We start from the raw sequence: 26,132 nt of genomic DNA on the forward strand, positions 1-26,132 counted from the left end.
CGTTGGGCGATGGCAGGCAGGGTGTCGGGGTGATGAAAGGGAGATGGTTGGAGGTTGCCTCAGTGGCCGATGGGGCACGAGTTTTCTTGAGCCGCAGTTCCAGCACTAGCGGTGGCCCTCTAAAAGTGCGAGGGCTAGCGTGAATATCCGGGAACTTATCAGTGTTACTCCAGATCTGACCAATCACAATACTCACATTGCGGATACCGCCTGTCCGACTTTTGCCTGTTTTAAACAGCCCTCGACCGCCTACCAGCTGCCGGTTTCCAACCTTCAAGATTCACTCATAATGAAGACTCCCCCACTCGGAAGTCGAATATAGCGGTACCCAAGGTGCTGGATGATCGTTTACAGCCAACCCTCCTGGCCTCTCTTCCAGGCTGGGAAATTTATGTCATCATTTGTCTTTCATTTTACCAGCTGAGAGTTGTGAAATTGTCACAATGAATTTGTCTCTCATTGATCCCTTTGTCCTAGCTCAGGACTACCCAGATACTTTAGCAGAGAAATTGAGTATGCCATACCATACAACTATGAACGGCTTCGCGAAATAAATAACTGATGAAAAATAGGAAGTGGCCACGCCACGTGTCTCAGATTCAACCGCAAAGGAGATTATCTAGCCTCCGGACGAGTGAGTTGCCCTTGAAGGCCGTCAATTTCGATTCGGAATGCGAATTTAACATACAACTTTAGGTGGACGGTACGGTGGTGATTTTCGATGTTGAAACAAATGGCGTGGCACGCAAGTTACGGGGGCATACCAGGCAGATCCAATCTTTAAGGTCTGTCCCTTTTCACAGGAAGCGGGGATATGGGATATGCTGACCTATTCACTCGCAGTTGGTCTCGCGATGGCCGATATCTCCTCAGTTCTTCTCAAGACTGGAAATGCATACTCTGGGATATGAAAGATGGGTCACGGGTTCGCACTGTCCGATTCGAGGCACCTGTCTATATCGCTGAGCTGCATCCTTTCAATCAGTGAGCCTCCTATGTGATTCTCCGGTTTTTCTCTGGCTGCAAACTAATCGATCCGTTCACTAGTCTGCTTTTTGTAGCTTCTCTTTTCGAAGACCAACCCGTCCTCGTTGATATCTCATCACCTAAGCCTATCAAACGTATTCTTCCCTCTGCTCCGTTTCGTCCTCCGCCGTCTGAGGATGTCGACCCTGCGGTGGCTGCGAAACAAGCCGCTCAAGATGCGAAACACTCTACATGCGTCACGATCTTCAGTGCATTTGGGAATCATATCATAGGAGGCACGTCAAAGGGCTGGATCAATATTATTGAAACACAAACATGTACCACCATCCACTCGACTCGACTCTGTAATGGAGTTGTGATTCTGCTCCGCCTCGCGAGCAACGGCCGGGACTTGCTGGCCAACAGCTCCGATCGCGTCATCCGTACCGTTCCCATGCCAGACCTTTCACAGTTGGGGATTGATCTCGAGCCAGCCAATATCAAACTACAAGTCGAACACAAATTCCAAGATGTGGTCAACCGACTAAGCTGGAATCATGTGTCGTTTTCTTCGACCGGTGAATTCGTCATCGCGTCCACCTTCATGAACCCTGATATCTACGTGTGGGAACGAAGTCACGGTTCCCTGGTCAAGATCCTCGAGGGTCCAAGAGAAGAGCTAGGCGTGGTGGAATGGCACCCAACTCGTCCGATGGTCGTAGCATGCGGCCTGGAATCCGGATGCATCTACACTTGGACGATTGTCTCGCCACAGAAGTGGTCCGCCCTAGCTCCCGACTTTGGTGAAGTCGAAGAAAACGTGGAATATGTCGAGCGAGAAGATGAATTCGACATTCACCCCGCGGAGGAAATCCACCAACGCCGTCTTGATCAAGAGGATGAAGTCCCCGACGTACTTACCATCGAACCGATCAAGAGCGACGCAGAAGAAGTCCAAACCTTCCGCATGCCCGTCCTCCTCGACATATCCGACAGCGAAAGTGGCGAGGACATAATCGCCGTCGGGCCAGGCACAATGCGACGCCGCACACCCGGCGCCAATGACAGCGAAGGTGGCGCCGGGGGTAAAAACGGCACCACTCGAGGCCAGGGTAAGGGACGAAGACGATGAACCACACACTACTGTATCATTATTGCCATATATCCTTCCATTTCTACGAGTTCTGGGACTTCCTGGCGTGGCGTTATTTTGGTGGGATTTTTCAAAACATACACAGCATATAAAATTACCGTCTAAAGGGTTTCAATGGGGTGGAAGGCGTTGAAATTAATTCAAACCAAAAAAAGAGGGTTAATTAACCTGATCAGGATGGGGAGACTTTATTAATTACAGCATCATATCCCATTAGGTATTTAGGTATTCTAATTATTAAAAAATTATGATCAGTACATTTCTGGCATATGACCATGTGACCACAAAATCCCTCCACTATATTCGAACTCTGGAACGCCCGAACTCTGTTTCTGCAGGACAAGAAAGACACATCGCATAAACTTTCCGGCTGCCGTAATTAACTTTGGGCCTAGGAACTGGATCGATCGATTGATAACCGTGGGTATCTATCTATGTATCTGTTTAATCTATTGATTGCCGAGTGCAGATTCATACTGCATATGTACTGTACTGTACAGAGTACCTTGGGGGAAAGAAGCAATGACCATCAGATTAACAGCAAAAATGATAATTATCTGATAGAAAGAAAAGCAAAGCAAATATAGCCAAAAAAAAAAAAAAAAAAAAAAAAAAAAGGTAGATAGCAAAAAAAGAAAGAGGTCTGGGTATAAAGCCACAAAGCGCAACGAAACCTCAAATCCAAACACACAAAAAAGATATATAAATGAAAATTAAAAAAATAAGAAAACGCCGCAGAAATGCCGTGTATATTCCGCGTAACAAGCAATAAAATCACCTGAATCTGATCAAATACCTTTTGAAACCAAGCTTGCATAAAATGAACTCCGCGATGAGAACTCAACCATCCATAATAATATTTGCTCCCCATTTGCCAACCCCCATCCCTTCCGTATCCATAGATGTACCCTTGATCCCTGCCTTAATCATTTGCTCCCTGATGTTTGTTTTTTTGTTTTGTCCTTTTGTTTTCCCGTGTATTCCATTCCGTTCCCAAGACCCAATGTTCTATCATTTGTTTTTGTTTCGCGCAATTCAGGGGTATAGCATATTTGTTCCTTCAGTAAAAAGTTTGTGTGTTCTAGTTGATGGTATTTGTATCAACGCATTCGGTTTCGCTGTAAAGAATTGTCCAGCCGTCTTGCTTTTGGTGGTGAAAATAATATGAACCAGAGATGACTGAAGACTTTTGAGCCAGATGCGTCTGAGTCATGCTATTCTGGCGAGTAAAGATGATGTATAAATGGTAATCGGTGAGGTAGCATGGCGTTATTGTCCATTTGCGTAGCTAGCAGCTCCAAGATCACCGACTTGGTAGGCCCACAAAGGCCGGTGTACTTTGCTACGATCACTTGGTAGGTTATTCGCGAGCGACCGGTTTTCGTGCTTGATAGATATGCAAAATGTTATAACTGTGGATTTCTTTGTTGAAGGCTTCGGACTTGACATTGGCTGCAGCTTCTGCAATCTTATCAAGGGGCCAGCCAAGAATGCGACTGAAGGGGGCTAAACTGAGAGAGTGTATACTCTCAGAAATAGCCAGGTTGTACCAACGAGCCACCGTTCTTTCATGTTCGTCGTGGTGCCAAGGATTCAGGGGAAGTCCAACTATCTGATGGTTGATTTCAGTAAAGCCAGCTTCTTCCAGGTCCTTTTTTGTTTCGCGGTAGTTGTGGGCTATGGGTCGCATGGCTTGCGCGGTGGCTAGCTTCAGGTAATCATACCACTCACGGAGGGCCGTACCATCCATGGAGCGATGACCATCGCAACGGGGTTCGAAATCGATCTCGACCTGTTCGAACCAGGCGCCGGGACGGAGATGGGAGAAAATCCTCCGGTAAAGATTTGGCCAGCTCGCGACACTACCGCTGCCCATCTGCATGTGGATGAGATCCCACGAATCCTCCCCCATGGCCCAAGGGCTTTCGAAATCAAATGGCGCATAGAAATCGCAGTTTTTCGGGTGGTTGGCAGGCTGTATGGGGGCGAGATCCACGCCTACAACAAACGCATCGGGGTATTTGTTGGCCACGTCAATCGACCAGATTCCAGTTCCGCATCCCAAATCCAGGAAACGACCATTGGTGGGATGCGGGGCATAGATCAAGCCATCCGACACTCTCGCTACCGTGAATAACTTGTGAAAGATGTCGAGACGATCCTGTTCATCCTCATCGCACGGAAGCATGTAGATTCCTTTGCGGTAGTTATGATAAGCCCGCCCATTCTCCAGGTAGGAAAAAGTGTTGACACTGGTCCTAAAAAGGAAATGCGTTAGTTAATGACCGTGGATGGAATGAGCTCAATATTTTCCAAGGTTCGATTGATTTCAGTGCAATAAAAAATAGTGCATAGTAAGCAGCAAGAAAGAGAGAAATACTTATGATTCTTCGAAGACTCCATACTCGGCGGGCCATCACTGCCCGAGCGGCCTCGTTCTTCAGGATCCCTATCGGTGATGACATTGATATCCATGGCATCTGAATTGTTTCTGGAGCGGCCAGCGTCGCTAGGACTTGCGGAAGCCGGATGGTAATTATGGGGCGGAGAGGCCATGGTGGGAAGTCGCTGCCCAGCTTGGCCACTCAAAAACATTGGGAGGTGGGGATCAGATGATTTGGCCACAACAACGATGAGAGCAGGATTTGAGGATGGAGATAGAAGGGATTGGTGGTGTCACAAAGTATAAGGCCTATATTAAACAATAGATGCTATCGATCAAGCATCCAATGCGGTAGCATAAGTGAGAAGCCCGTGGGCATGGGTCAAAGAACCGAAGATAACGGCCAACAACAGTGGCATAAAATAGGGGGTAGAAATAAAATAAATAGAAATTTAAATAAAAAACAAATCAGAAGACAAAAATAGAAGAATGTCAATTTCGGTGAAAAGTGTTTAAATCCGATGGATTGAACGAGTCTGTAGTTGGCAAAGTAAAAGTTGGAGTAGTAGCCGGTGTGGGAAAATCGCGATTAAATTTAGAGGGAGAGCGAAAGAGAGTGAGAGAGAAGGAAAAAAAAAAAAAAAGAAAAGAAAAAGAGGCGCCCAATCCACGAGACGAGGCAGAACTCCAAGTAGCGGTCACGATGGAGAACGTCGCAAAGCGAATATTTGATACACAGAGGGGAGAAGGGTGACAGTCACGAGTCAGGAAACAGTGATGAGCTGGATGGAGGATGCTGATCAATGAGAGCGACACAGTCGGAGAGGGCAAGAGGCCGTGAAGGAGGGGAGCGAGACAGCCATGGGTTTTAAGGTTGTGCAACCGCTGTCTCCCTACCCGTTGGGCCCACGGGCGGCCAAAAAGGGCGGGGCGGTTAGGAGAGAGAGAGGAAGGAAGGAAGAAGAAAAGAAGCAGAGGCAGAAGAGACAGAGCAAGCGCTGGAGATGCGCCAATTGAGGAAGATCGACAACAGGATAATTGGCTGGAATCGAATGTTGTTTTCGAGAGTTGGAGATGGAGTCGCGCTACAGCAGCCAGCGAGGTATTATGTAGGTATTCGTACATGCATCCATGCGCGACAGAAGAGGTGGTGATACCAGGCAATACCAGATACATACCACTAGGGTAATCATCACCCGAGCTTTCGGGTCTGTACTACGTACTAGGTTGTATTATATATCATACCTGGCAGATGGCAGTTGGTATATCTCTACCTACCCTCTTTGCTGTCTATATATATCTCTCTATATCTATATTCACATGTATATCCCTCGATAGTCGATACTCATGTCCAGTCCAGTAGTACCCCCTATACAGACTGTAGTTCTACAGGCCCACTGACTTCCGGGCGGGACGCGGACCGCTGTTCACTGGGCCGCTAACGTAAAATATCTCCGGGCTCCACTTGGCCTCTTTGCCACTTTCCAACGCACTGGTTGAAGGATTTAGTTATCCTCATTGTTCTGTAGGGGGTACGGATACTATTAGGTAGTACCAGTAGATATGTACGTATTGCTGGTAACTAGTATTACTATCAGTATCAGTAGGTATTATACCTATCAGTATTAGTGTATCAATCACTCACCGCTTCCCAGTCCTTCGGGTCAGGATGCATGCATACCCCAGAACTGCCGTATCGAGTAGTACACAGTGCACTGATCTGTACATACTAAGTATGTACTCCGTGACTATGCTCATGCTATCTAGCAGTAGTGGGGGCGAATACCACAGCCTCTAGTCAGCCTGACGTCTCAAACGCCTTGGAATGCTGCGGATAAATATCCCGTCCGTTGTGCTCGTCGTGATTCGTTCCATCTGTCAATTCAAGCTACGAAGCATCAGGCAGGTCGCTGCTAAACACCGGTAATTAGCCGGCAAAAATGCCTATTTTCGTTTCGGATAAGCGCTTCCCCTGCATAATTAAACCACGATGAACCATGGTAGATAATATACACCACCTCAACAGGAGCTATCAAATAAGTGTCAAAGTCAAATACATTGATTCCAGGATTCCAGGCACCGAGATGACTTTTCTAGCTGCATAACCAGGGATCAATCCGGCTGGACAATGCTCATTTTGAATTCAACCAGATGATCCATCGCGAGTCGATGGACGAGGCAACTTCAGGTCGCCTCGTTGATAATGAACTGTCCCCATTGTGCGGCAGTGCAGATGCAACTAATATGTTAGGGCATCGGTCAAAGCCGGATATCCCAATATGGCCAATAAACTCCACTGTAGATCAACTGATATTTCTTGCTAAATATTAACTAATATTAAGTGTCAGTTGACTATCCAGTAGTGTTTTTACATTAAATGTGTAACTTTGTCTATTCTGCATGTGTTCGGTGACGCTGGTGATGCGGCAATTTATACCTGACGAATATGGCAACAATCCACTCTTGGCACTCAGTCTGTAGAGAAAAAGAAGAAATTTAGTCTCAATAGAGTCAGGAATTCCTATCCAGGCACCATTCCTCATCTACCTACTTTTAAGACTACTCAGTACTTGGCTGGATTGCCTGTCGAGGATCAAAATAATCGTATTAATTTGAAATAAATTTCAGTTGGGCGATAACCTCCACCCCACACTACCAACATCAGGGTAGTATCCCAGACAACAACTCCTCCAACTCCTTCTGGAATAGGATCCAATCCTTACAGCCTAACCATGCACACCCTCAAAGCCACCGCATCCTCTTCTCTCTCCCTCTCCCCGGGAAACTACATCTACTCCATCACGGCTTCATCATCCCCGGGTTCCTTCGCCGCCATCTCCTCGGATGACTCCCTGCGTGTGTTTGATGCTGCCAACCTCGACCATGTCTCTCTTGTTGCACCAAACACCCACAGTGATGGAGTCACTTCCTTGAAGGCATATGATCAGCATTATCTGACCACTGGCGGAAGAGATGGGAAGGTCAAAGTGTGGGATTTGCGGAGTGGGAAAGGTTCGCCCGTTGTGGAAATGGAGGCTGGTAAGTTTCTTATTGATTATCGTCAATATTATCGATTTATTATTATTCTTTTTTTTATTTAAGTGTTTCTTTTTCCTGTTGTCATACTGTGTTCGCTTTTTTTACACAAGGGCGCAAGTCAATGCTCCTGCTGTCCCACCATACTTTCTTTCTTTCTTTTTTTTTTTTTTTCAACTCGCATTTCTTTGATGCATCTGCTAATTCCTGTCTGTAGCAAAAAACGCCCCCGTGCTGTCGGTGGCTTGCTGTCCTCAGACCAACTCGGTCGTTGCTGGCACGGAGCTTCTTTCTTCCCAGGCTATCGTTGCATTCTGGTGGGTTCAGCTGGCTTCCCTGTTGCCCCCCACGGCCTGTCGATGCCCGAGCTGCTAACTGACGCGACAGGGATATCAGATCACCGGATCATCCCCGTCTTCAGTATGTCGAGAGTCACAATGATGATGTAACCGAGGTACGTACTTTTGATCTCGATCAATCATACTCTCTGTCTCAAAATTAATCTTCGTGATAGCTTCAATATCACCCAACTCGGAACAACATCCTCCTCTCCGGCAGCACAGACGGTCTGGTCAATATTTACGACACTACCATTGAGGACGAAGACGACGCCCTCGTCCAGGTCATCAACCACGGCTCCGTCCATCATGCAGGCTTCCTCTCCGAAAACACCATCTACGCCCTCAGCCACGATGAAGACTTTTCAGTTCACCCTGCTACGGATCCGGACGATGAGACGCAAGAACCCGACCCGGTGCAGTTTGGTGACTTGAGAGAACCTCTAGCCTGCGAGTACATTGCCCAATTATGCATTGGCAGCCAAGGCCCGTATATCGCCGCTGGAAACAAGATGTACGCTTATCCTCTCCTTTATTCCTTTGTTGTGATGAACATGAGCAAAAAACTCTAATTCCCATCTCCACTTTCCCACAGTGACAAACGATTGGACTTGATCCCCCTGCTCTCTAGCCCATCTTGGCAACTCGACCAGAATAACCTTTGGCGTTTGCCGGGGGCTCATGGTGACGAGGTTGTGCGCTCGGTTTATTTGGATGAACAGGTGGGCTTCCCCATCCCCTTACTGGTCCAGAGTGCCATATCACTAATTTTCATAGTCCAAATCTGTCTTCACCGGCGGCGAAGACGGTTTCGTGCGTGTGTGGAAACCGGAGGATGGAGAGGGAGGGGATGTCCAGATGGACACATCATCTACAAAGGGGATTCGGAAGGAGAAGAAGAGGGAGAAGGAGAGATTTAAGCCGTACTAGGCATGGTGCCTAGAATTATGATTGTTGATTTAATTGATTGGTTGGAATTTTCCCTCGAATTGTACTGCGAGATGTTCAGTATTCAGTATGGCGGAAGAATATATATCGATACAACTCGCAGACCTCATACCTGCACACGGCAAGGACCATAGATAATTAGAAAATAAAACACATATACAGACATAAAAACTAGCAACTAAGATATCAAAAAAGAAAGCCAATACCCCCACCAAAAAAAGAGAGGTGGCAAAATCAAAAGACTAAAAAGTAGTCGCGCCCGGGATCGAACCGGGAACCATCTCGGATCTTCCAGTGGAAGGGCTCACTTTAACTGTGAACGAGATATCATAACCATTAGACCACGCGACTTGATGTTGAAGAAAGCAGCGCAACTGTGGTATATGATGCTTACTGATGTTGATTTTTTGCTTGCTGATAAAATTTGACTTTTTCTCCGCTCCGCTGATAGGGAATTCTTTACTTTTTTTTCTTTTGTCGGACGGACCATTTTTCGACTGAGGACGGACGTTGGGTGTTCTTTTCTGTTCTTTTCTTTTTGGAGGGTCTTTTCATCGGCTGGTTTTCTATTATATTGTTTTATTCTCGCCATGATAGATTGATACCTCGACCAAACAGAAAGACAGACCATCCCTACGTTATCATCGCATACAATCCACCACCACCCACCACACCACACCACACCTCCAAGACCACTCACACCCCATCCATCCAAATGGACGCCCAAGCCTACCTCCTCCGTCACGGCTGGTCCGGACCCGGCAACCCGCTCAACCCCAACCGCCAAGGCGGCGCACGCGGCGGCCTCGGCCTCACAAAACCCATCCTCGTCGCGCGCCGACAAGGCAACCAGGGCGTTGGCAAAGTCACCACCAAAGACCCCACGAACCAGTGGTGGCTGCGCGGGTTTGATGATGCGCTGAAGGGGATGGGCTCTGATGCGCCTGCGTCTGGGCCGTCAGCGCCGAACGCGTTGTCGAGTGAGTTGTATCGGCATTTTGTGAGGGGGGAGACGTTGGTGGGGACTTTTGAGGCGAGGAAGAAGGAGGAAGAGGAAGAGAAGCGGAAGAAGAAGGAGGAGGAGAAGAAGAAGAGGAAGAGGGATGATGATGGAGATGAAGAGACGAAGGAGGAAAAGGCTCTTCGGAAAGAAGAGAAGAGGAAGATGAAGAAGATGAAAAAGGCCAAGGATGGAGAGGAATCAACAGCGACGTCCGTACCGCAATCCTCTGATGAGACGACCGGAGCCGAAAAGGAGAGCAAGGAAGAACGACGACAGAGGAAAAGGGAGAAGAAGGAGAAGAAGGGAAGGAAGAAGGCCGAGGACAGTACCGGCGAGAAAGAATCTTCATCATCCTCATCTTCATCCCGGAAAGAGACCAAAGAGAAGAAAAAGAAGAGAAAAGCAACCGACCCAGAAGACAACTACCCGACACCAGCATCCACAGAGCCAGAACAAGACGAGACAGCGGACCTGAAAGAAGCCTCGAAGCAAAAGAAAAAGGAAAAGAAGGAATCGAAGAAGCGAAAGAAGTCCGACAAAGAAGCATCCTCCGACGACAGCACAAAAACCAAGTTGAAAAAGGCCAAAAAAGAGAAGAAATCTGCCGAAGCATGAGCGACATAATCACATAATTCTCATTCCTGTGATGCATAAAACAGGGCACACAGCATGCATATATATAGAGCTTGACTTGAAAAGAAGATACCCATTTCGGCTGCTACAAAGGCTCTTCTATCACAACACATCAACGTAAATCATATCACATTCTGTCAATTCTATAAGAGTAATCCATGGAATCGTTTAAGCCTCAGCGGGTAACTTGCCCGGTTTATTCGAGAGAATCCAAGGTCTTCTCTCCCAAAACTCATCCTTGATAATATCGATATGATCAACCACAACCTGCGCTTTTCGGCGCAATTTGCGGATCTTGTCCTGCTGCGATCTGGAAGTCGTTTCCTGCCCGGGAGCAGCTTCTTCCTCTGCATAAGGATCTGTAGAGCTTTGCTTTGGCTTGACTTCTTCTAGTTGATACTGTAGAGATTTAGCAATAACCCGTCGTTAAGTAGAGTTAGACCTTACCTGACGATACAGCACGCTCCCCTTCTTATAAATGTCCAACTCGTTGTTATAATTGATCCCGAACCTCTTGAACAAAATCTCGTTCTTGACCGATGATATGGTTCCCTGGTTTCGTTAGACGACTGGTTATAACACTGAATTCGTAGAATGTATTCACCTTCAACTCCTGCTCAGCATCAGTGTTACTCATCCCACCTTGCAGCACCATAGTCCAAAATGTCGTATTGTAGAGATTGTTAATATGGCCTGTATATCCGTTAGCATCTCACTTCCAAGCATAAAAAAAGCATTATATCACGCACAATCAACCTGTCTCCAACTCATATAATCCCGCAAATTCCTAGTAGTAGGGTATATGACTGCCCTCCCATCAAACGACGGCAGATATGGTGGCTGCAGAGGCGTATCGGGGAAATATGTACCCCATTGATGTATGTAATGCGCCGTAAAAGTAGACACGATCGTAGTCACAAGCTTGCTGATCATCGTGTCAATATCAAACCTCATTAAACGAGTTTTATCTCAAAGGTCAGAAGATGGATGACTTACGCATCCCGCCTTTCAAATAATTGGCAGCTGGGATGGAAAACGAAACTATACATGCCGTCAGTGATGGCCTGCATAAACTGTTTTATTAAATGAAATAAACCTATATTCATCGCTGACTCCGTATGCAATGCATAAATCTGGGAGTTCTTTCATCACCTCGACGGCTGCGGCGTTCATCAAGTCCAGCGCGCGACGGTCGTTGGGCTTTGCAAATGCATAGCGATCAGAGAGCCTTTGATATAGTTAATACACATTTTGAAAGCGATAAAAGGATAGGAAGCAAGGGTAAAACTGACTTGTGGAATCCCCTCCCATCAATGCGCACGACGATCCAAGTATTCGGGAGCAAAACGTCCGGCTGCTCGAATAACTTGACGTATTCAAACCTGTTTCCAGCGAGTTAGTGAGTACTGATAGACACAGTAATAATTTACAACTGGCGGAATACCTTGAGTTTGCCATTTTGTCTCTGTATCCTCTGTGAAAGGCGTGGATGGAGGAGGAAGAATGACTGCGATTGAGGCATTTCAGCGAGTCGAAACTGTGCGGGACCTAGCCGACAAACCACAGAAAAGCAACACCAAGCATTTACGACCAACTGATCTGGATAGATGGCACGGGTTTACAGACTGATTTAAATATGCAGATGTCCATGTACTAGATTGCTCTAAATACAGATGAATATCGACTCGATTTACAGACGAGGGCAAATGCTTCAGATAAAATATGTACAAGAGTGAATCTCGATGTGAAAGGTATCCCAGAAGTAAACTCCGTGGAGATCAAACGCCATGAAAGAAAATAGACAAAATCGGGAGCAGATATGTAGTGGTAGTGGGAAGTAGAAAAGAGATATCGCCATGATAGATTTGATGAAATGAAATTAAGAAGCAGTAACCTCCTCGGGGATCTCCTCATCGCCAGTTTCGCTAGCTAGCTCACTCGCTTCACTGGCAGCCTTGTCAGATTTTCTAGACTTCCGAGAAAAGAAATTCAGGCTCCTGGTCGACCTGTCCGCCGATGGGGCGCTGGAGACAGTGCTGTCCACGCTCTTGCCAAGCTGCGTCTCACTGCCTCCATCCTCATCAATATCACCTTGAGAGGAGTCGCCCTTCTTGGAGAACAAGCCAGACCGGTCCTTCCACGAGCCGAATTTGCTGGAGCTGCCCTTGCGGGTAATCTTTCGAATAAACGATTCCTTGGTGCTGGCATTGTCTACAGAGGTGCCGGATGGCAACCGCTCCAAGGACTCATACGAGTCCCCCGTGAAGATAGATAAGGACCGAGAATCCCTGGAGACGCGTGACTCTGACGGAGAACCATCAAAGTCGAAAGCCATGTCGGAATCCCTGTCTTTGCTCCTGTCTGTATCCTTGCCCTTGTCTGATCCCTTGTCAAAGACTGTCTTGAAGGTAGGTGCCGCAGGGTTCAGTTTCGGGGTCAGTGGTCGATGAGAAGACGATGGTCGCGTACCGATAGGGGCCTGTAGAGGACGATTCTGTCTTTCGAAAGAATCCTGGAGGAAATCCGGCTCTCCAGTGAGTCCTAGTGGCAGATGCCCAGAGGAACCGTACGTAATGGAGGGTCGACGCGATTGAGTTCTGGACCAGGTGGAAGGTGACGCCCAGTCAAGTCCTAGAGGGCTACGATGACCTGTTTTTTCTGCCGAAGGCCATCCGAAATGCCGATTGTCCGTTGAAGGATGAGGAAGTTGATTGTCAAACGAGAACGTTGACGACGGCCTGGGCGACAGAGAGCCTCGCCGAACTGTTCCCAGTATCGACGATGGGTCAATAGGATCGTGCCTCGGACTGAACTGATTGTATCCAGTGCTGAAATCGGAGCTCTCGGTGGACTTGGCCAAAGCGCTACCGTGGCCGAAGCCAAACCTGCTGGAAGAAAAGATGCTCGAGAAAGCGGCTCGCCGAGAAGGCACATGTTCGGATGAGCTGTCAGCAGGGACACTTGTTGTGTTACTTCTTGGGAGTAACGAGGCGGGATTTGCCCAGCTGCCAGTATGGCTCAATCGACGACGCCTTGAGCCGATAGGGTCCATGTCATCTACATTTCGAGGAAAAGACTGGCTTTGTCCTGGTTTGAGAGTACCTAGCATAGGAGGTTCATCCGCAAGTGTCTTGCCACGAGGCCGATGGAAGCCAAACAGCCCAGATAGTCTCCTAGATGCACTCTTCGGAGCTTCTCCATCATGCCCCAAGTGAACTTGCTGTGAATCGGATTCCTGTGGTCGATTATGATTCTCATGAGGACTTGCGAAAATACTCCCAGACCGGCTCCCAGAGGATACCGGGGAAGGCGGGCCGTGAGGAAATCCATCAAGTTGAGAGCTAGATGGCTCAAGATTTGAGAATCGCGGGTGGATAATTGGTCGAGGAAGTTCTGGAGATTCCTCATCCCCGAGGAGATCAGACGGAAGCAAGGAATCGGCACGTGGGCTCATTTGGGGGTTACTGAAAGAGACATCTGAATCTGCCCGCATGGTGTCAGACTGGTCAGCTAAACCGGGCAAGGTCATTCCATTGTTGATGTTGAAGAACGCGGGGCTTGGACCAAAGGGAGGTGAGCTAGTAGTAGGAGGGTTGTAATTGATCGCGCCTGTGAACGACGGCTCCATCCCCGGGAAATTGATGGGCGAAGAGACGTTGCTAGTGAGCGAGCCGCGATGGGCACGGGGGCGGATGGTTGCTGTGTTCGACAAGTCGAGATCCAGAGGCAGGGAAAAGGGTCCAGTGCTACCAGGTCGCTGGGTGGTGAGCCATTTCAGGCGCTCCTGAGCTTCTTGATACTGCTGCTGGGCCTTGCATATTTGGTCAGTATCTGTACTGCTAATGAGCGACATGAGTGTTTGCTAACCTGTGTATGAAGGTTGATCAAAGTAGCATATCGTGCATGCAGGTTGCTCAACTTGATTTCCCACTGCCGAGCTCGCTCATTGTCGATACGATCCAACTCTCTGCCATCCTCACTATCTCCACCCTGGTTTCCCTGTCTTTCTTCTTCAAGCTTCTTGACACGCCCGCCCTTGTCCTGGATCTCGTCATCGATGATTTTCATTTCCCCCTGCTCTTTAGAGACCTTCTCCCGGACCTCATCGCCCCGTTGCTTCCCCTCTTCCTCAACACGCGCCTTTTCTTGCTTTATTTGCTCAACATCCGCAGTCATGCGCGCAATCCGCTCTTGCCAGCGAATGATATCGTTCTTGCGCTTCTTGCGCGCAGTATCTTTCTGCTGCAGGAGCCTTTCACGCTTCGACTTCTCACTTTGTACTGTGCGATTGACGCTTTCCAGCTTATATACGTGTTTCTTCAAATCGCCACTGGCTTCATCCTTCTCTTTGACCCGCTTCTTCAATTCATCACGTTGCTTTTCGAGATCTTTCAACAATGCGACATGTTCTTCCTCTTCCTCAGTAGTCTGCCTTTCCAAGTTTTCGTTTTCTTGTTGTAAAGACTTTAACCTGTCGGCCAGCTGCTCTAAAGTCTCGTCGATATCATCGTTCACCGTGTTCTTCTGCGTTTCATCCGTTTGCGACACATCCACTCCACTCGCTGCAGGCGACAATTTCCGGCCGGCCGAAGGCCGTTTCCCTTGTATTTGACCCCCACTGTGCTCGCGAGACATCACAGGGGCGGATGGGGCGGCGAGTCCGGCAGTTGACCTAGGAATCGATGCCCGAATGGTAGGACCGCCGACCGTAGCATTTTGTTGGGCTTGGGACAACGGAAGAGATTTCGTTCGAACATGAAGAATCGCACTGGGAGTCTGAAAGTTGGCTGCACTGACCGAAAGAACGCAAATGTGGTATATGCTTCCTGGAATCAGATTTAAAATTTCGACTGCGGTTTCCGCCCGTTTCGATTCGCCCACTGGCAATCATTAGCTCTCACTCTGCCATTTCTCGACAGCGAAAGGGATAGAAAAACGCAGATGGTATAGATGCAATAATAAATTTACCTTTGGTGCTATTGACTTGAATTATATGCTTATGAATAGAATTGTGAAAATCCGGTTGTTTCCAAGCAATGCGAATCTCACGGGCGGTGATTTCTTCTAGGGTCACTTCTGGCGGCGGAGGGATGTCTAACCCAAGCTTCTCGACCAGAACATCATTGGGAGTCTGGCAGACCTGCCATGCACGGTACAGCAACCTTGGAAGATCCCCAATCAGCGAATTTGTAGGGTGGGCGAGTAAGTTGCGGGGAAACTCACCAGATCAAAGCCCAAAGGATGGAGACTGCCAGGAAAAGAGCCATGACACCTCGAACCCTCACTCGTGGAACCACGCTGGGGTAGGCATCAAAAGATAGATACAATGGCTCATACATCCCAGCGTCGTATGCCCATGGACGCGGGTGAGGTTGGGGGAGAAAAAAGAGAGGAAAGAGAGACAAGAGAGCGACAAAGATGGTGGTGCTGTGATCACACCTCGTCCCGGCGGCTTCTAAAAGTCCAAGTCTGGTTAACGATTGGCCGCAGCCTCAGTTGCCAGTGGGACAGTCACGTGAAACGTTAGTAAACACTGAGTCAGCAGGATCTTGGCAGACCACATGATTTCCTAAACGGGGATCACCAGCGCTATACCGTATCCGACCTAGCGTAACCCCTCCGACGCATTCATGCCGAGGGACGGATAAATTACCACTTGCCGTATGCATACCGTTTGTGACTGCCGAACGGTAACAAATCTATCGTTGGGCTGTTGAGGCTTTGAGCGCCTCTCCCAACGGCCAACAAGAGCTCGTCGAACGAACTTGATGCTGCCACGTTCTCTTGCTTCATCGCATCTCTTTCATCTTTAGTTTCCGCCCGTTTCAGGTGGGGGGTGATACTTGCTTTTGTTGGTGGCCTTGTTCTGTCCTATTTTTGAGCCTTTGTTCTGGGCGCCTCGTGCAGCTCGAGCTCCCCCATCAGGCATTGTCACATGGGCCGTATGTAGGCGGCGATTCCTGCAACTTCCGATCTCCTCTACATTCTTCCCACCCCAACGCTCACACCTTTTATCCTATCGTCATTTTCTCGCCTTTCGGATAACTGTTAGATTTTGGCGATATCTTATTTTATCGGCGGGGTTTACTTGGACGTGATCCGGCGGGATGCAGTACGTCCGAAGCATCAGTGGCTCCGTCTCCAAGACATGGAATTCTATCAATCCAGCAACTTTGAGCGGGGCCATTGATGTGATTGTTATTGAGCAGGAAGATGGTGAGTTCGATTTACAGTTCACTATCGCATGGAATCTAATAGCTGGATTTTAGGAACTCTCGCCTGCTCGCCCTTCCATGTCCGTTTCGGCAAGTTCTCTCTGCTCCGGCCTTATGAGAAGAAGGTATATTGAACCCCGCACCGTGCGCTGGTTGTTCCTTCAGTGTGACTGAGCTGGTATATAGGTGGAATTTCAAGTCAATGGAGTCAAACAGGACTATTCGATGAAGCTGGGTGAAGGTGGAGAGGCTTTCTTTGTCTTTGAAACGACCGACGAGATCCCCGCTTCGTTACAGACATCGCCCCTCGTATCACCAACAGGCAGTCCACTACCACGCAGTGAAGAAGATCTTCCGGCTTTGCTTCAAGAACCAGAATACTTAGATCTTGATAAGTCACCTGCTGGTGGTATTGAATCGAAAGGAGAGCATGACATACATATGTTATCGAGAGGGTTGCGGGCATCCACGGACTTGGGTATGGCAAATAGGCTTCCCTCCTAGTCTTTATCATTGGCATCTTACTCATCTTATACACAGGAGCAATCACACCTCTTTCACGATCGCCTGATGTGTCTGACATGAGCAGGTCTCGTCATAGCTCCTTCGGTGACGAACCGGGAACGTTTGATCGAGCATTTTCAGAAGGTGCTCTCCTGACCAAGACAGCATCTGCAGGAAGTGTAGGCGCGTCAGAGTATACAACTGGGGCACGACCTCTGAGTCCAAACTCCCCAAATGAGGACCCCAGCCTGACTCCCCGCCCCCAAAGCCCCCCTCCGTTGTCACCTCAAGAGGCTGTTTCTCGGGCAAAATCTCTGTCCAAGAAGCTGTCTGGATCCAATATCCCTTCGCATGTTACTGAAACAGGTGATCTCATGCTCGATATGACCGGCTATAAGAGCAATGAGGAGGACGCTTTGCGCGCGGAGGTCGTTGCGCGGAAAATCCTGGCAGAAGAGCTGGAAGGAAACTATGACATCGGGGCACTTATTGGGGCCGATGAGCATGGAAATCTGTGGATTTACAGCAGCGAGGAAGCAAAGGAAGCAGCCAACCGCCAAGCTACTTTCAACTCTATGAGATCCAACGCTGCAATGAGCGAGGACGCTATTTCAGACCCTGGGTATCACAGTGATGGCGACCGGCCAGTTTCCGACCCATCGTTGATGACACGGCACCACCGGGCCAGGTCTGATGTTCAGCCGGGCTTTCCCACACCACCGCGTTCGCCCACACAAGATTCTTTACCAGCAGAGTTTACTCCCAACTATGCGAAGACATTGCGCTTAACAAGTGATCAACTCAAGGCCTTGAACTTGAAACCGGGTGCCAACCCTATGTCATTTAGTGTCAACCGAGCTACCTGCACTGCAACCATGTATCTGTGGAGTGGAAACACACCTATCGTCATTTCGGATATTGACGGAACCATCACCAAGTGAGCTCCATCCCGCAAATTTTATCTGTCGTATCTATTTTACTAATGAGAACCTGCAGGTCTGACGCTTTGGGTCATGTGCTGAACATGATTGGACGTGACTGGACTCATGCTGGAGTAGCAAAATTGTATACGGACATCGTAAACAATGGCTATAATATCATGTATCTTACCAGTCGTTCTGTCGGCCAGGCGGATACCACTAGAGCCTATCTTCATGGGGTCTGCCAGGATGGATACAGATTGCCCAAAGGCCCTACCATTATGAGCCCTGACAGGACAATGGCGGCTCTCCGACGTGAGATTTACTTGCGGAAGCCAGAGGTCTTTAAGATGGCTTGTCTTCGGGACATTCTGAACCTCTTCAATGGGAAAGAGAACCCATTCTATGCGGGATTCGGCAACCGGCTGACGGACGCCTTGAGCTACCGATCGGTAAACATTCCATCGAGTAGAATCTTCACAATCAACTCGAACGCTGAGGTATCTCTGGATCTGCTGAGCCTCAACAAATACAAGAGCAGTTATGTCTCCATGCGGGAACTTCTGGATCATTTCTTCCCACCGACCAGCTTGCTTGTCCAAGCGGGAGGTGAGGACTACACTGATTTTACATACTGGCGAGATTTACCCCAGGATATTGAAGATTTCTCGAGTACAGATAGCGAAGAAGAAGATGAAGAAGACGAAGAGGATATTGAAGAAGAAGATGATGATGATGATGAAGAAGAAGAAGATATTGATGAGGATGAAGATGAAGAGTACGATGGAGAGCTAAGTGATGACGATGAAGATGAACCAGGCGACGAAGACCTCGCTGCCAGCTACATTTCGCAAGATCTAGTGGGTGATTCAAACTTGACTGAGTCGATGCTCAATTCCGGTGTTGATGCTCTTAGCATTAACACGGATGGAGACGACGCAGTGGATGGAGATGGGACTGGCGTGCCATCGAGGTCGAAGGATTCAATTCTTTCTGGCCAACTCGATGTCTCTCATTCCTCATGAGCTTGAGAAGTCAGTGGGAATAGGGCCATGTTGCAGTATTTTGGATATACGTGGGACTTTTCTGGTATGGTCTCTCTGCGACCGATCTGGCTGCTATTCATCTTGATACCCAGCACCGGATTCAAAATAAAATCCCAGGGCTGCCCTGGGCTGTGGGATCCATTTGCATTATTTATTTCTGCTCTGCTTTAGTTTTTGCATCGTTGGCGTTTATACTGGAATTGAGATCAGCGTTGATTCCTCTCCTATTCTGTTCTAAATTCAGGCATTATTGGGCGGTCTGGCGCATTTGGGTGGTATCACGAAGAGGATACAAGATGGCTCGAGTTTCTGCCGTTGAGAATTGCATATACTGCTTTTTACATATGTTTTGATAGAATCCCAGTGTTGGTGTAGATGCGCACTTTCATGCTTGAATATATATAAATCACAATAGAAAGCATTGTTATTGAAGCCTTTGAACTTTTGATATTGAATGTCTGTATGGGGCTTCCCAACTCGGAATAGCGCCTCGGAGCTCCTCCAAGAAAGAAATCCGCCTCCATCCCATCATCGTCGCAACACCACAGCGCAGCATCAGATCGACTTTTTTCGGCCCTCGACACATCTATCTCCCGGTGGTGAAGTGCGTGTGAGGCTAGGCTGGACCAGATTTAACTCACGTCGTAATATTTCATCCACTCGTTTCCTCGATCGCAATTGCTTCTAACCGATCACCACCACCTCGTCATTCATTCACCCGCTCGACACTACAACTTCATTTCAATCAACACTACATCACGAGATCATGGCATCTCCAGGCCAAAACCAACCCGGAGGGCCATCAACAGCTCAACCGCTCACCCCACCAGCTGAACCATCTTCAAACACCACCAACAACAATGCCGCCAACACTGCATCGCAACCTCCTGCGGGCACCTCCAACCCGAACAACACCACAACGGCAGCGAACGCAATCTCGCAACCCACTCAGATCCCATCGACATCGTTAACGGACAGTGGTAAATCGCGTCGACCACGAGATGTCCGCCTCATTCACATGCTCCTAGCCTCACTTGGCGTGACGGCGTACCAAGAACGGGTTCCTCTGCAGCTCCTCGACTTCGCGTATCGGTACACATCGAGTGTTCTTCAAGATTCCGTACATCTCGCTACAGAAGGGTACGCGGGCGCAGCGGGCGAAGCGAGCGGCACATCGGGCAGTCGTGGAGGTGCGTCGGAGACAAATAATGTATCGCTACCGGCGTTGCGGCTCAGTATTGCATCTCGGCTGCATTATCAGTTCCAGACGGGTCTGCCTAAGGAGTTTTTGATGGATGTTGCCACGGAGAGAAACCGGGTTGCCTTGCCAGGGGCTTCGAGAGGGTTTGATAACGGGGCCAACGCCAGTCGGGCACAGGCCCACCAGAGTGCCATGATGGGTGGGATGAGGTTGCCGCCGGAGCGGTTCTGCTTGACTGGTGTCGGCTGGAATATGAAAGATGAATGGGATAGCGATGGAGAGGAGGAAATCGAGGAACCCACCCACGAGGACAAGACTGGGATAACATCTGGGGCGGGAGCTGAGGAAGGAGACGGAGGTGACGATGATGATGGCGATGGGAAGATGGAGGATATATTCGGGGATGACACCGCTATGGGTGAAGGAGATGGCGATGGCGATGGGGATAAGGACATGACTGATGTTTGATGTGATGTCTTCATCATTCTGTGATTCGATTTGGAAAAAAAGAGGCAATATGGTACGGCGGTTCACCAACATCAAAGGCTGGGGAAAAAGGAGTTCAGGCGCAAGAATGGTTACCTACCAAGATATCTGAGGGTGGAGATTTCTTTTTTCATATTTGTATTTCCCAAGCCTGTTGATGGAGATAGGCCCTGGGTTCTCATAGAGCGTACTGTACACAATCGGAACATGCAGAGAGGATAGAGGATAATGCAACAGAAACGCCAGCCCAAAAATCTTCAAAAGAAAAAAAAACCTATATACGCCATACCCTGTACAGTTGTCGGCTCGAGACAAAAAGACGAGTACTCTCCCTATACAAGACATGGAAGACCATACCCATCATCACTCATTCATCTGAAAGTTCCCTCTCAGTCCCTCCATATGTCGTCGTCCTTGCTCTCTTTTCCTTTTTCTCTCCATCACCGTCCACTATTCTGCTTCTCATCCTCCCTCATGAGCCGAATCACTTCCGCCCTCCTCTTCTCCACCTTGGCAGTTTCTTCCTCCTTCACCCGCCGCCGCTCCTCATGCGTCGCGAACCACTCCTCGCGCGCACGGTCTTCCTCCTCCGGCTTCGCATGGGCAACCATGCACGCGTTCATGGCGAGCCGTTGCGTTCGACACACCCAGGTGGCAGTTACCGTTCGGTTAACGGCGCACTCGGCGAACGCTACACAGCATTAGCAAATCAATCCACGAGAGCAAAAAAGTGCGCGAGAGGGGGTGGATGCAGTACCTTTGATTTCGGGGGCGCAAAGTCCTCGTACGCGTTTGTAGTATAGTTGCTTTACCTCTGCCTCTTGGGGGGCGGAGAGGGGGAGGGGGTTTCGGAGGTTATATTTTGGTTTAGGAGGTGCCGCGTCTGAAGACATCTTGAATATAGTTGATGGATCTGATTAGATCGAGATCGTCGTGGAGAGAGAGGAGAAATTCGCAGGTGGAGGGGGGTGGGAAGGTCACGGAGGACTTTTGTAGGATGCCAGTCGGAGTTCTTCGGGGATTTGAGCAGAAAAGAAGAGAAGCAATTGCTGAAATCAATTCATCAACATAGACGAGAATGCCAAACAGCAACGCTGGACCCGACAATGGATGGAGGTGAGGTTCAATTGTTTCCGTGGTGGGTTGCGGTGCTTCTCACCAGGAACCGAAGAAGAGCAACGCTTAGTGTAGTTGGAGAGAGAGTCTGGGCGGAGAAGCTCCAGTCGCTCTGCGTTGCTTTTTTTTCCTCCGCCGCCGCCGACTTTTTTTCTGCACCGCTGCCACTTGAGACTCCGACAACCATCTATCAACTTGGTTGTTTGATTATATATCTTATTTTATTCTTTCTTCTGTTGGGGCATATCCAACCAAACCGACAAAATGTCGTCCATGCGAAATGCCGTCCAGAGACGGCAACATCGTGAGAGAGGTCAACTTCAAGGCCGAGAGAAATGGGGTATTCTCGAAAAGCACAAGGTATTCTCACCTCAACCAGCCTCTTAAAAAAAAATACAATATTAACCTATAAACCGAATAGGACTACTCCCTCCGTGCCAAAGACTACAATGCCAAAAAAGCCAAGCTTAAGCGCCTCGAAGAGAAGGCTCGCGACCGCAACCCGGATGAATTCGCCTTTGGGATGATGACCGACCAGGCGCGGGCCCAGGGCAAACACGGACGAGCATCGCGTGATTCAGCTGCTGCTCGAGGACTCAGCAATGAAGCGATCAAGTTGCTTAAGACGCAGGATGCTGGGTACCTCCGGACAGTTGGAGAGCGGGTACGGAGAGAGATGGAGCGGGTGGAGCAGGAGGTGCGGCTGCAGGATGGAATGCAGAAGGTTCTTGGGATTGAGAAGGAGGATAAGAAGGAAGATCAGTCTGAGGATGATGACGATTTCGATTTCGATTTCGACTTGGATGAGGAGGATCAGAACAAGAAATCGCGCAAGTTGGTTTTCGCGGATGATCGTCAAGAGCTGAGAGCTATGAAGAAGCGGCGGATTCAGGATGAAGAGGAGGAGGATGATGATGAGGACGACGACTCGTTTGGAAAGAAGCTCAACCAGAAGAAAACGCCTAAACAGCTCGCGGCTGAGCGACAAGCACTGGTTGAAGCCCGTCGGACACGCAAGATGAAAAAGAGGGCCACAGAAGCGAGAGAAAACAAGTTGAAGAGTCTCAAAAAGCAGCATGCCGATATCACCGCCGCAGAGAGGGAGTTGGATTGGCAGCGGGGGAAGATGGAGCACTCAGTGGGAGGAACTAACAAGAACGGCATCAAGTGGAAGATCAGAGAGCGCAAGAGGTGATCTCTGTCGGTTCCTTGTTTCGTTTTCTTATACCTCCATGATGATGATGACTTTTTTCCATCTGGGATGTTTCTTTTTTGTTTGGGTCTGATGGTCTGGAAAAGTTTTGCATATCGATTGTTGTCAATATCTATAGAATCTTCCACCAAGGCGTCTCGAGATACCACTTAATATCAAATTCGATTATTTCAACATATGCTCTGGAATAAATTTTGGAGTCCCATGTCTAACTATAAATCATATCTACTATCCTATATCATCCGCATTCAGGTCGTAAAAAAAGAAAAGAGAAAGAAACGAGGCAGTTATATACCTAGTTCTTCTTCATCGCTGCAACACGGATGCTCACAGCCCGCTTGTGCGCCTCAAGTCCTTCAACACCAGCCAGCTGCTCAACTGTAAGCGCCAGTCCCAACAATCCATCGGCTGTCAAGTTGGAGCTGGTGATGTGCTTGACGAACGAGCCCAGGTTGACTCCCGAGTATTGTTTGGCGTAGCCGTAGGTCGCTGAAAAGGCATTAGCATCTCTAGTCTGGTACACTGGGCAAAAAAGAAAACTTACGCAACGAGTGATTCACACCGGCAGAGTAGTCACCGACACTCTCCGGGGTCCACTGGCCGATAAACACACTTCCTGCGTTCTGCACGAGCTCCACGACCGACTCTGCGTTGTTAACCTGCAAGATCAAGTGCTCTGGGGCGTATTCGTTGCTGAGGGTCATGGCCTCAGCGATATCCTTAACCACAAAGGTGACGGAGTGAGCCAGGGATCCCTTGACGATATCCATACGGGGGAGGGCCTTGGCCTGCGCATCGACTTCATCTTCGATGGCCTGCAGCTGAGCTTCATTCAAGTCAATAGCAATGAGAATAACCTGCGAGTCAACACCGTGCTCGGCTTGACTCAACAGGTCCGAAGCGACGAAGGCAGGGTTGGCGTCCTTGTCTGCGATAACCAGGACCTCACTGGGTCCTGCGGGCATGTCGATGCTGACTCCCGCGGAGGTGTCGTTGGACACCAACATTTTGGCAGCAGTCACGAACTGGTTACCAGGCCCCAAGATCTTGTCGACCTTGGTGATGCTCTCTGTGCCGTAAGCCATGGCTGCGACGGCCTGGGCTCCACCGGCAAGAACAATGCTCTCTGCGCCCACCTTGTGCGCAACGTAGACGATTTCAGGCGAGATGCTGCCGTCTGCACGTGGCGGGGAGGCAAGGACGATCTTCTGGCACCCGGCCACCATGGCGGGGACACCCAACATCATGGCGGTGGATGGCAGAACGGCGGTACCACCAGGGACGTAAAGACCGACCCTCTCAATGGGTCTCGAGAAGCGAGAGCAGACCACACCGGGCATGGTTTCCATCTGAAGAGCACCGCTGCTTCCCTTTTGAGCGGCGTGGAACCGTTCAATGTTACCAATGCTGACATCGATCGCATCCCGTGTTTCGGCAGACAGTTGCATCAATTCAGCGGGGAAAGGAGCGTGGATTACGGGAGAGGTCAACGATGTAGCCTTCTCGAACTTGTGAGTATACTTGAGGACACCTGCATCACCGTTCTCACGGACATCCTGGATGATCGGACGGACAAGGCCAACGATGGCATCGTTGGACTTCTGCGAAGGCCGCTTGAGGTGGTCTTTGACCACATTCACGGGGGTCGAAGCGGTAACAACACGGGTCATCTCGATCCGTGCGTTTTCATCCACCACGGGGGCCGGCTGGCTCTTCTCCTGAGGCTTCTCGGGAGCGGCCTTTGCGATACCAGCTTTCTCAGCCCAAGGACCTTTAGCGTCACCCTTTCTCCTCTTCACCTTGAGACTCTTGAGGTCAAGGTTTCGTTCCACATCCTCCAAGCTGACACCAGCTGCGACACACCGAGTCAGGGCAAAGTAGAGCAGATCGGCGGCTTCGAAGGCAATTTCCTCCTTGGTTTCTGCTCGGCACAACTCGTCGGCTTCCTCCATAATCTTAGCCTGCGCCAGCTTGGGCTCGTTGAATAGCCTTGCGGTGTAGGAACCGGCAGGAGCATCTGCCTTACGTTCCTGCAAAGTCTTTTGGAGACGCGAGAGACCGTTGTAGGGACCAAAGCAGCTTGCGGTACCGAGGTGACAGAATCCGCGGCCAATCTGGTTGACAACGAAGACCAAACAGTCGCTGTCACAGTCGAAGCCAACTCTGATGAGTTCCTGCACATCTCCGCTCGACTGACCCTTGTACCACAAACCGCGCTTCCTGCTCTGGTAGACGCCTGTTCCGGTACGGAGAGCCTCGGAGATACTCTCATCACTACTCCACACAAAACCAAGACATGTTCCTCTCTCATCTGTGACGGAAGTGGCATAGAGGCCATTGTTCTGGTCGGTGACAGCGCGCGCGGCGATAAGTGATGCGGCAGCGATCTTGCCGTCGGCCTGGTTGCGGTCGAGGGTCAAATTCTGCGAAGAAATGATGCTGACGGCACCATCCTTGAGTGTTTGTTTAAGAGATTCCTCAGTAACGGCAGACGAGGGCTTGCAGTAAAGGCTCTGAGCCTCAGGGTTCAATCCCAATTTCTCCGAGACGGCCTTCACGGAAGCGGCTGACTCAACACAGAGACCAGCATCCTTTCTCTCCGCACTTTCGGCCACCCATTGCTGGAAGGCATCAATCTGAGAGTCGGAAGAGGTGTAGACGACCAAGCGAGAGGAGGGGACGGACTGTTCTTGCGACAAGGCAGTCAGTTGTTCGAGGGAGATGAAGATCTTGGCGGCACCGGCATTGAGGACGTCAACGAGGTCACCGGTGGAGGAGATGTCGGTAGCATCGACGTAAACATCGAGAAGACGGAAGTTTTGACGAAGGAATTCTTCCGCCTGGGCGAGGGAGGAAACCTTGATAGAGACACGGCCAAAGTAGGCGATCTGCTGGAGGGTGAGGCTGGAGGAGGGGGAAGCGGGGTCGAAGGAGACAAGGAAGGGAGTGGCCATTGTGACGGAGGTTATCA

General features: G+C 49.3%; 13 protein-coding genes and 1 non-coding gene across 14 annotated transcripts; 7 read left to right on the plus strand and 7 right to left on the minus strand.

Annotated features, from left to right (window-relative positions):
• Positions 1-290: 290 nt before the first annotated feature.
• On the plus strand, positions 291-2,401 carry ASPWEDRAFT_40109 (Set1-mediated histone H3-K4 methylation subunit Swd1). The gene is made up of 5 exons (XM_040835244.1): positions 291-513; positions 573-634; positions 697-785; positions 844-984; positions 1,048-2,401. The coding sequence occupies exons 1-5, from the start codon at positions 444-446 to the stop codon at positions 2,096-2,098; spliced, it is 1,413 nt and encodes a 470-aa protein (XP_040688646.1). The 5' UTR covers positions 291-443; the 3' UTR covers positions 2,099-2,401.
• A 1,078-nt stretch (positions 2,402-3,479) lies between these two features.
• On the minus strand, positions 3,480-4,714 carry ASPWEDRAFT_111799 (class I SAM-dependent methyltransferase; the record flags this gene model as incomplete). Its single annotated transcript, XM_040828271.1, has 2 exons — positions 3,480-4,377; positions 4,500-4,714. 2 exons carry the CDS (start codon positions 4,712-4,714, stop codon positions 3,480-3,482), a joined length of 1,113 nt encoding a protein of 370 aa, XP_040688647.1.
• Positions 4,652-5,780, minus strand: ASPWEDRAFT_487101 (uncharacterized protein). Its single transcript, XM_040837150.1, has one exon. The coding sequence runs from the start codon at positions 5,676-5,678 to the stop codon at positions 4,995-4,997; it is 684 nt and encodes a 227-aa protein (XP_040688648.1). The 5' UTR covers positions 5,679-5,780; the 3' UTR covers positions 4,652-4,994.
• A 1,240-nt stretch (positions 5,781-7,020) lies between these two features.
• On the plus strand, positions 7,021-9,030 carry ASPWEDRAFT_154529 (WD repeat protein). The gene is made up of 6 exons (XM_040829668.1): positions 7,021-7,541; positions 7,756-7,855; positions 7,926-7,992; positions 8,053-8,390; positions 8,472-8,598; positions 8,654-9,030. The coding sequence occupies exons 1-6, from the start codon at positions 7,235-7,237 to the stop codon at positions 8,804-8,806; spliced, it is 1,092 nt and encodes a 363-aa protein (XP_040688649.1). The 5' UTR covers positions 7,021-7,234; the 3' UTR covers positions 8,807-9,030.
• A 44-nt stretch (positions 9,031-9,074) lies between these two features.
• ASPWEDRAFT_t143 lies at positions 9,075-9,175 on the minus strand. Its single transcript has one exon. It is a non-coding gene; the product is annotated as a tRNA-Val (tRNA).
• Positions 9,176-9,432: 257 nt separating this feature from the next.
• On the plus strand, positions 9,433-10,523 carry ASPWEDRAFT_487250 (uncharacterized protein). Its single transcript, XM_040837152.1, has 2 exons — positions 9,433-9,962; positions 10,014-10,523. Exons 1-2 carry the CDS (start codon positions 9,540-9,542, stop codon positions 10,440-10,442), a joined length of 852 nt encoding a protein of 283 aa, XP_040688650.1. The 5' UTR covers positions 9,433-9,539; the 3' UTR covers positions 10,443-10,523.
• A 105-nt stretch (positions 10,524-10,628) lies between these two features.
• Positions 10,629-11,918, minus strand: ASPWEDRAFT_51192 (tRNA guanylyltransferase; the record flags this gene model as incomplete). The annotated part of the gene is made up of 8 exons (XM_040837561.1): positions 10,629-10,859; positions 10,908-11,012; positions 11,065-11,153; positions 11,210-11,385; positions 11,457-11,501; positions 11,557-11,688; positions 11,753-11,842; positions 11,905-11,918. The coding sequence occupies 8 exons, from the start codon at positions 11,916-11,918 to the stop codon at positions 10,629-10,631; spliced, it is 882 nt and encodes a 293-aa protein (XP_040688651.1).
• A 421-nt stretch (positions 11,919-12,339) lies between these two features.
• Positions 12,340-15,727, minus strand: ASPWEDRAFT_27658 (Fibronectin type III domain protein; the record flags this gene model as incomplete). Its single annotated transcript, XM_040833022.1, has 4 exons — positions 12,340-14,271; positions 14,328-15,340; positions 15,429-15,622; positions 15,684-15,727. 4 exons carry the CDS (start codon positions 15,725-15,727, stop codon positions 12,340-12,342), a joined length of 3,183 nt encoding a protein of 1,060 aa, XP_040688652.1.
• A 477-nt stretch (positions 15,728-16,204) lies between these two features.
• ASPWEDRAFT_40118 (uncharacterized protein) lies at positions 16,205-16,924 on the plus strand. The gene has a single exon (XM_040835245.1). The coding sequence runs from the start codon at positions 16,568-16,570 to the stop codon at positions 16,727-16,729; it is 162 nt and encodes a 53-aa protein (XP_040688653.1). The 5' UTR covers positions 16,205-16,567; the 3' UTR covers positions 16,730-16,924.
• Positions 16,925-17,235: 311 nt separating this feature from the next.
• ASPWEDRAFT_40120 (uncharacterized protein) lies at positions 17,236-19,524 on the plus strand. Its single transcript, XM_040835246.1, has 2 exons — positions 17,236-18,116; positions 18,176-19,524. The coding sequence occupies exons 1-2, from the start codon at positions 17,257-17,259 to the stop codon at positions 19,122-19,124; spliced, it is 1,809 nt and encodes a 602-aa protein (XP_040688654.1). The 5' UTR covers positions 17,236-17,256; the 3' UTR covers positions 19,125-19,524.
• Positions 19,525-19,911: 387 nt separating this feature from the next.
• Positions 19,912-20,814, plus strand: ASPWEDRAFT_51195 (putative transcription initiation factor TFIID, 31kD subunit; the record flags this gene model as incomplete). Its single annotated transcript, XM_040837562.1, has 1 exon — positions 19,912-20,814. The coding sequence occupies one exon, from the start codon at positions 19,912-19,914 to the stop codon at positions 20,812-20,814; it is 903 nt and encodes a 300-aa protein (XP_040688655.1).
• Positions 20,815-21,272: 458 nt separating this feature from the next.
• ASPWEDRAFT_27661 (uncharacterized protein) lies at positions 21,273-21,725 on the minus strand (the record flags this gene model as incomplete). The annotated part of the gene is made up of 2 exons (XM_040833023.1): positions 21,273-21,523; positions 21,590-21,725. 2 exons carry the CDS (start codon positions 21,723-21,725, stop codon positions 21,273-21,275), a joined length of 387 nt encoding a protein of 128 aa, XP_040688656.1.
• A 487-nt stretch (positions 21,726-22,212) lies between these two features.
• ASPWEDRAFT_27662 (rRNA-processing protein UTP11) lies at positions 22,213-23,143 on the plus strand (the record flags this gene model as incomplete). The annotated part of the gene is made up of 2 exons (XM_040833024.1): positions 22,213-22,308; positions 22,370-23,143. 2 exons carry the CDS (start codon positions 22,213-22,215, stop codon positions 23,141-23,143), a joined length of 870 nt encoding a protein of 289 aa, XP_040688657.1.
• Positions 23,144-23,456: 313 nt separating this feature from the next.
• On the minus strand, positions 23,457-26,115 carry ASPWEDRAFT_109457 (histidine biosynthesis protein HIS4; the record flags this gene model as incomplete). The annotated part of the gene is made up of 2 exons (XM_040828083.1): positions 23,457-23,650; positions 23,706-26,115. 2 exons carry the CDS (start codon positions 26,113-26,115, stop codon positions 23,457-23,459), a joined length of 2,604 nt encoding a protein of 867 aa, XP_040688658.1.
• Between the last annotated feature and the right edge of the window lie 17 nt (positions 26,116-26,132).

The sequence above is a fragment of the Aspergillus wentii genome, assembly GCF_001890725.1.
Source record: "Aspergillus wentii DTO 134E9 unplaced genomic scaffold ASPWEscaffold_4, whole genome shotgun sequence".
Lineage (NCBI taxonomy): Eukaryota > Fungi > Ascomycota > Eurotiomycetes > Eurotiales > Aspergillaceae > Aspergillus > Aspergillus wentii.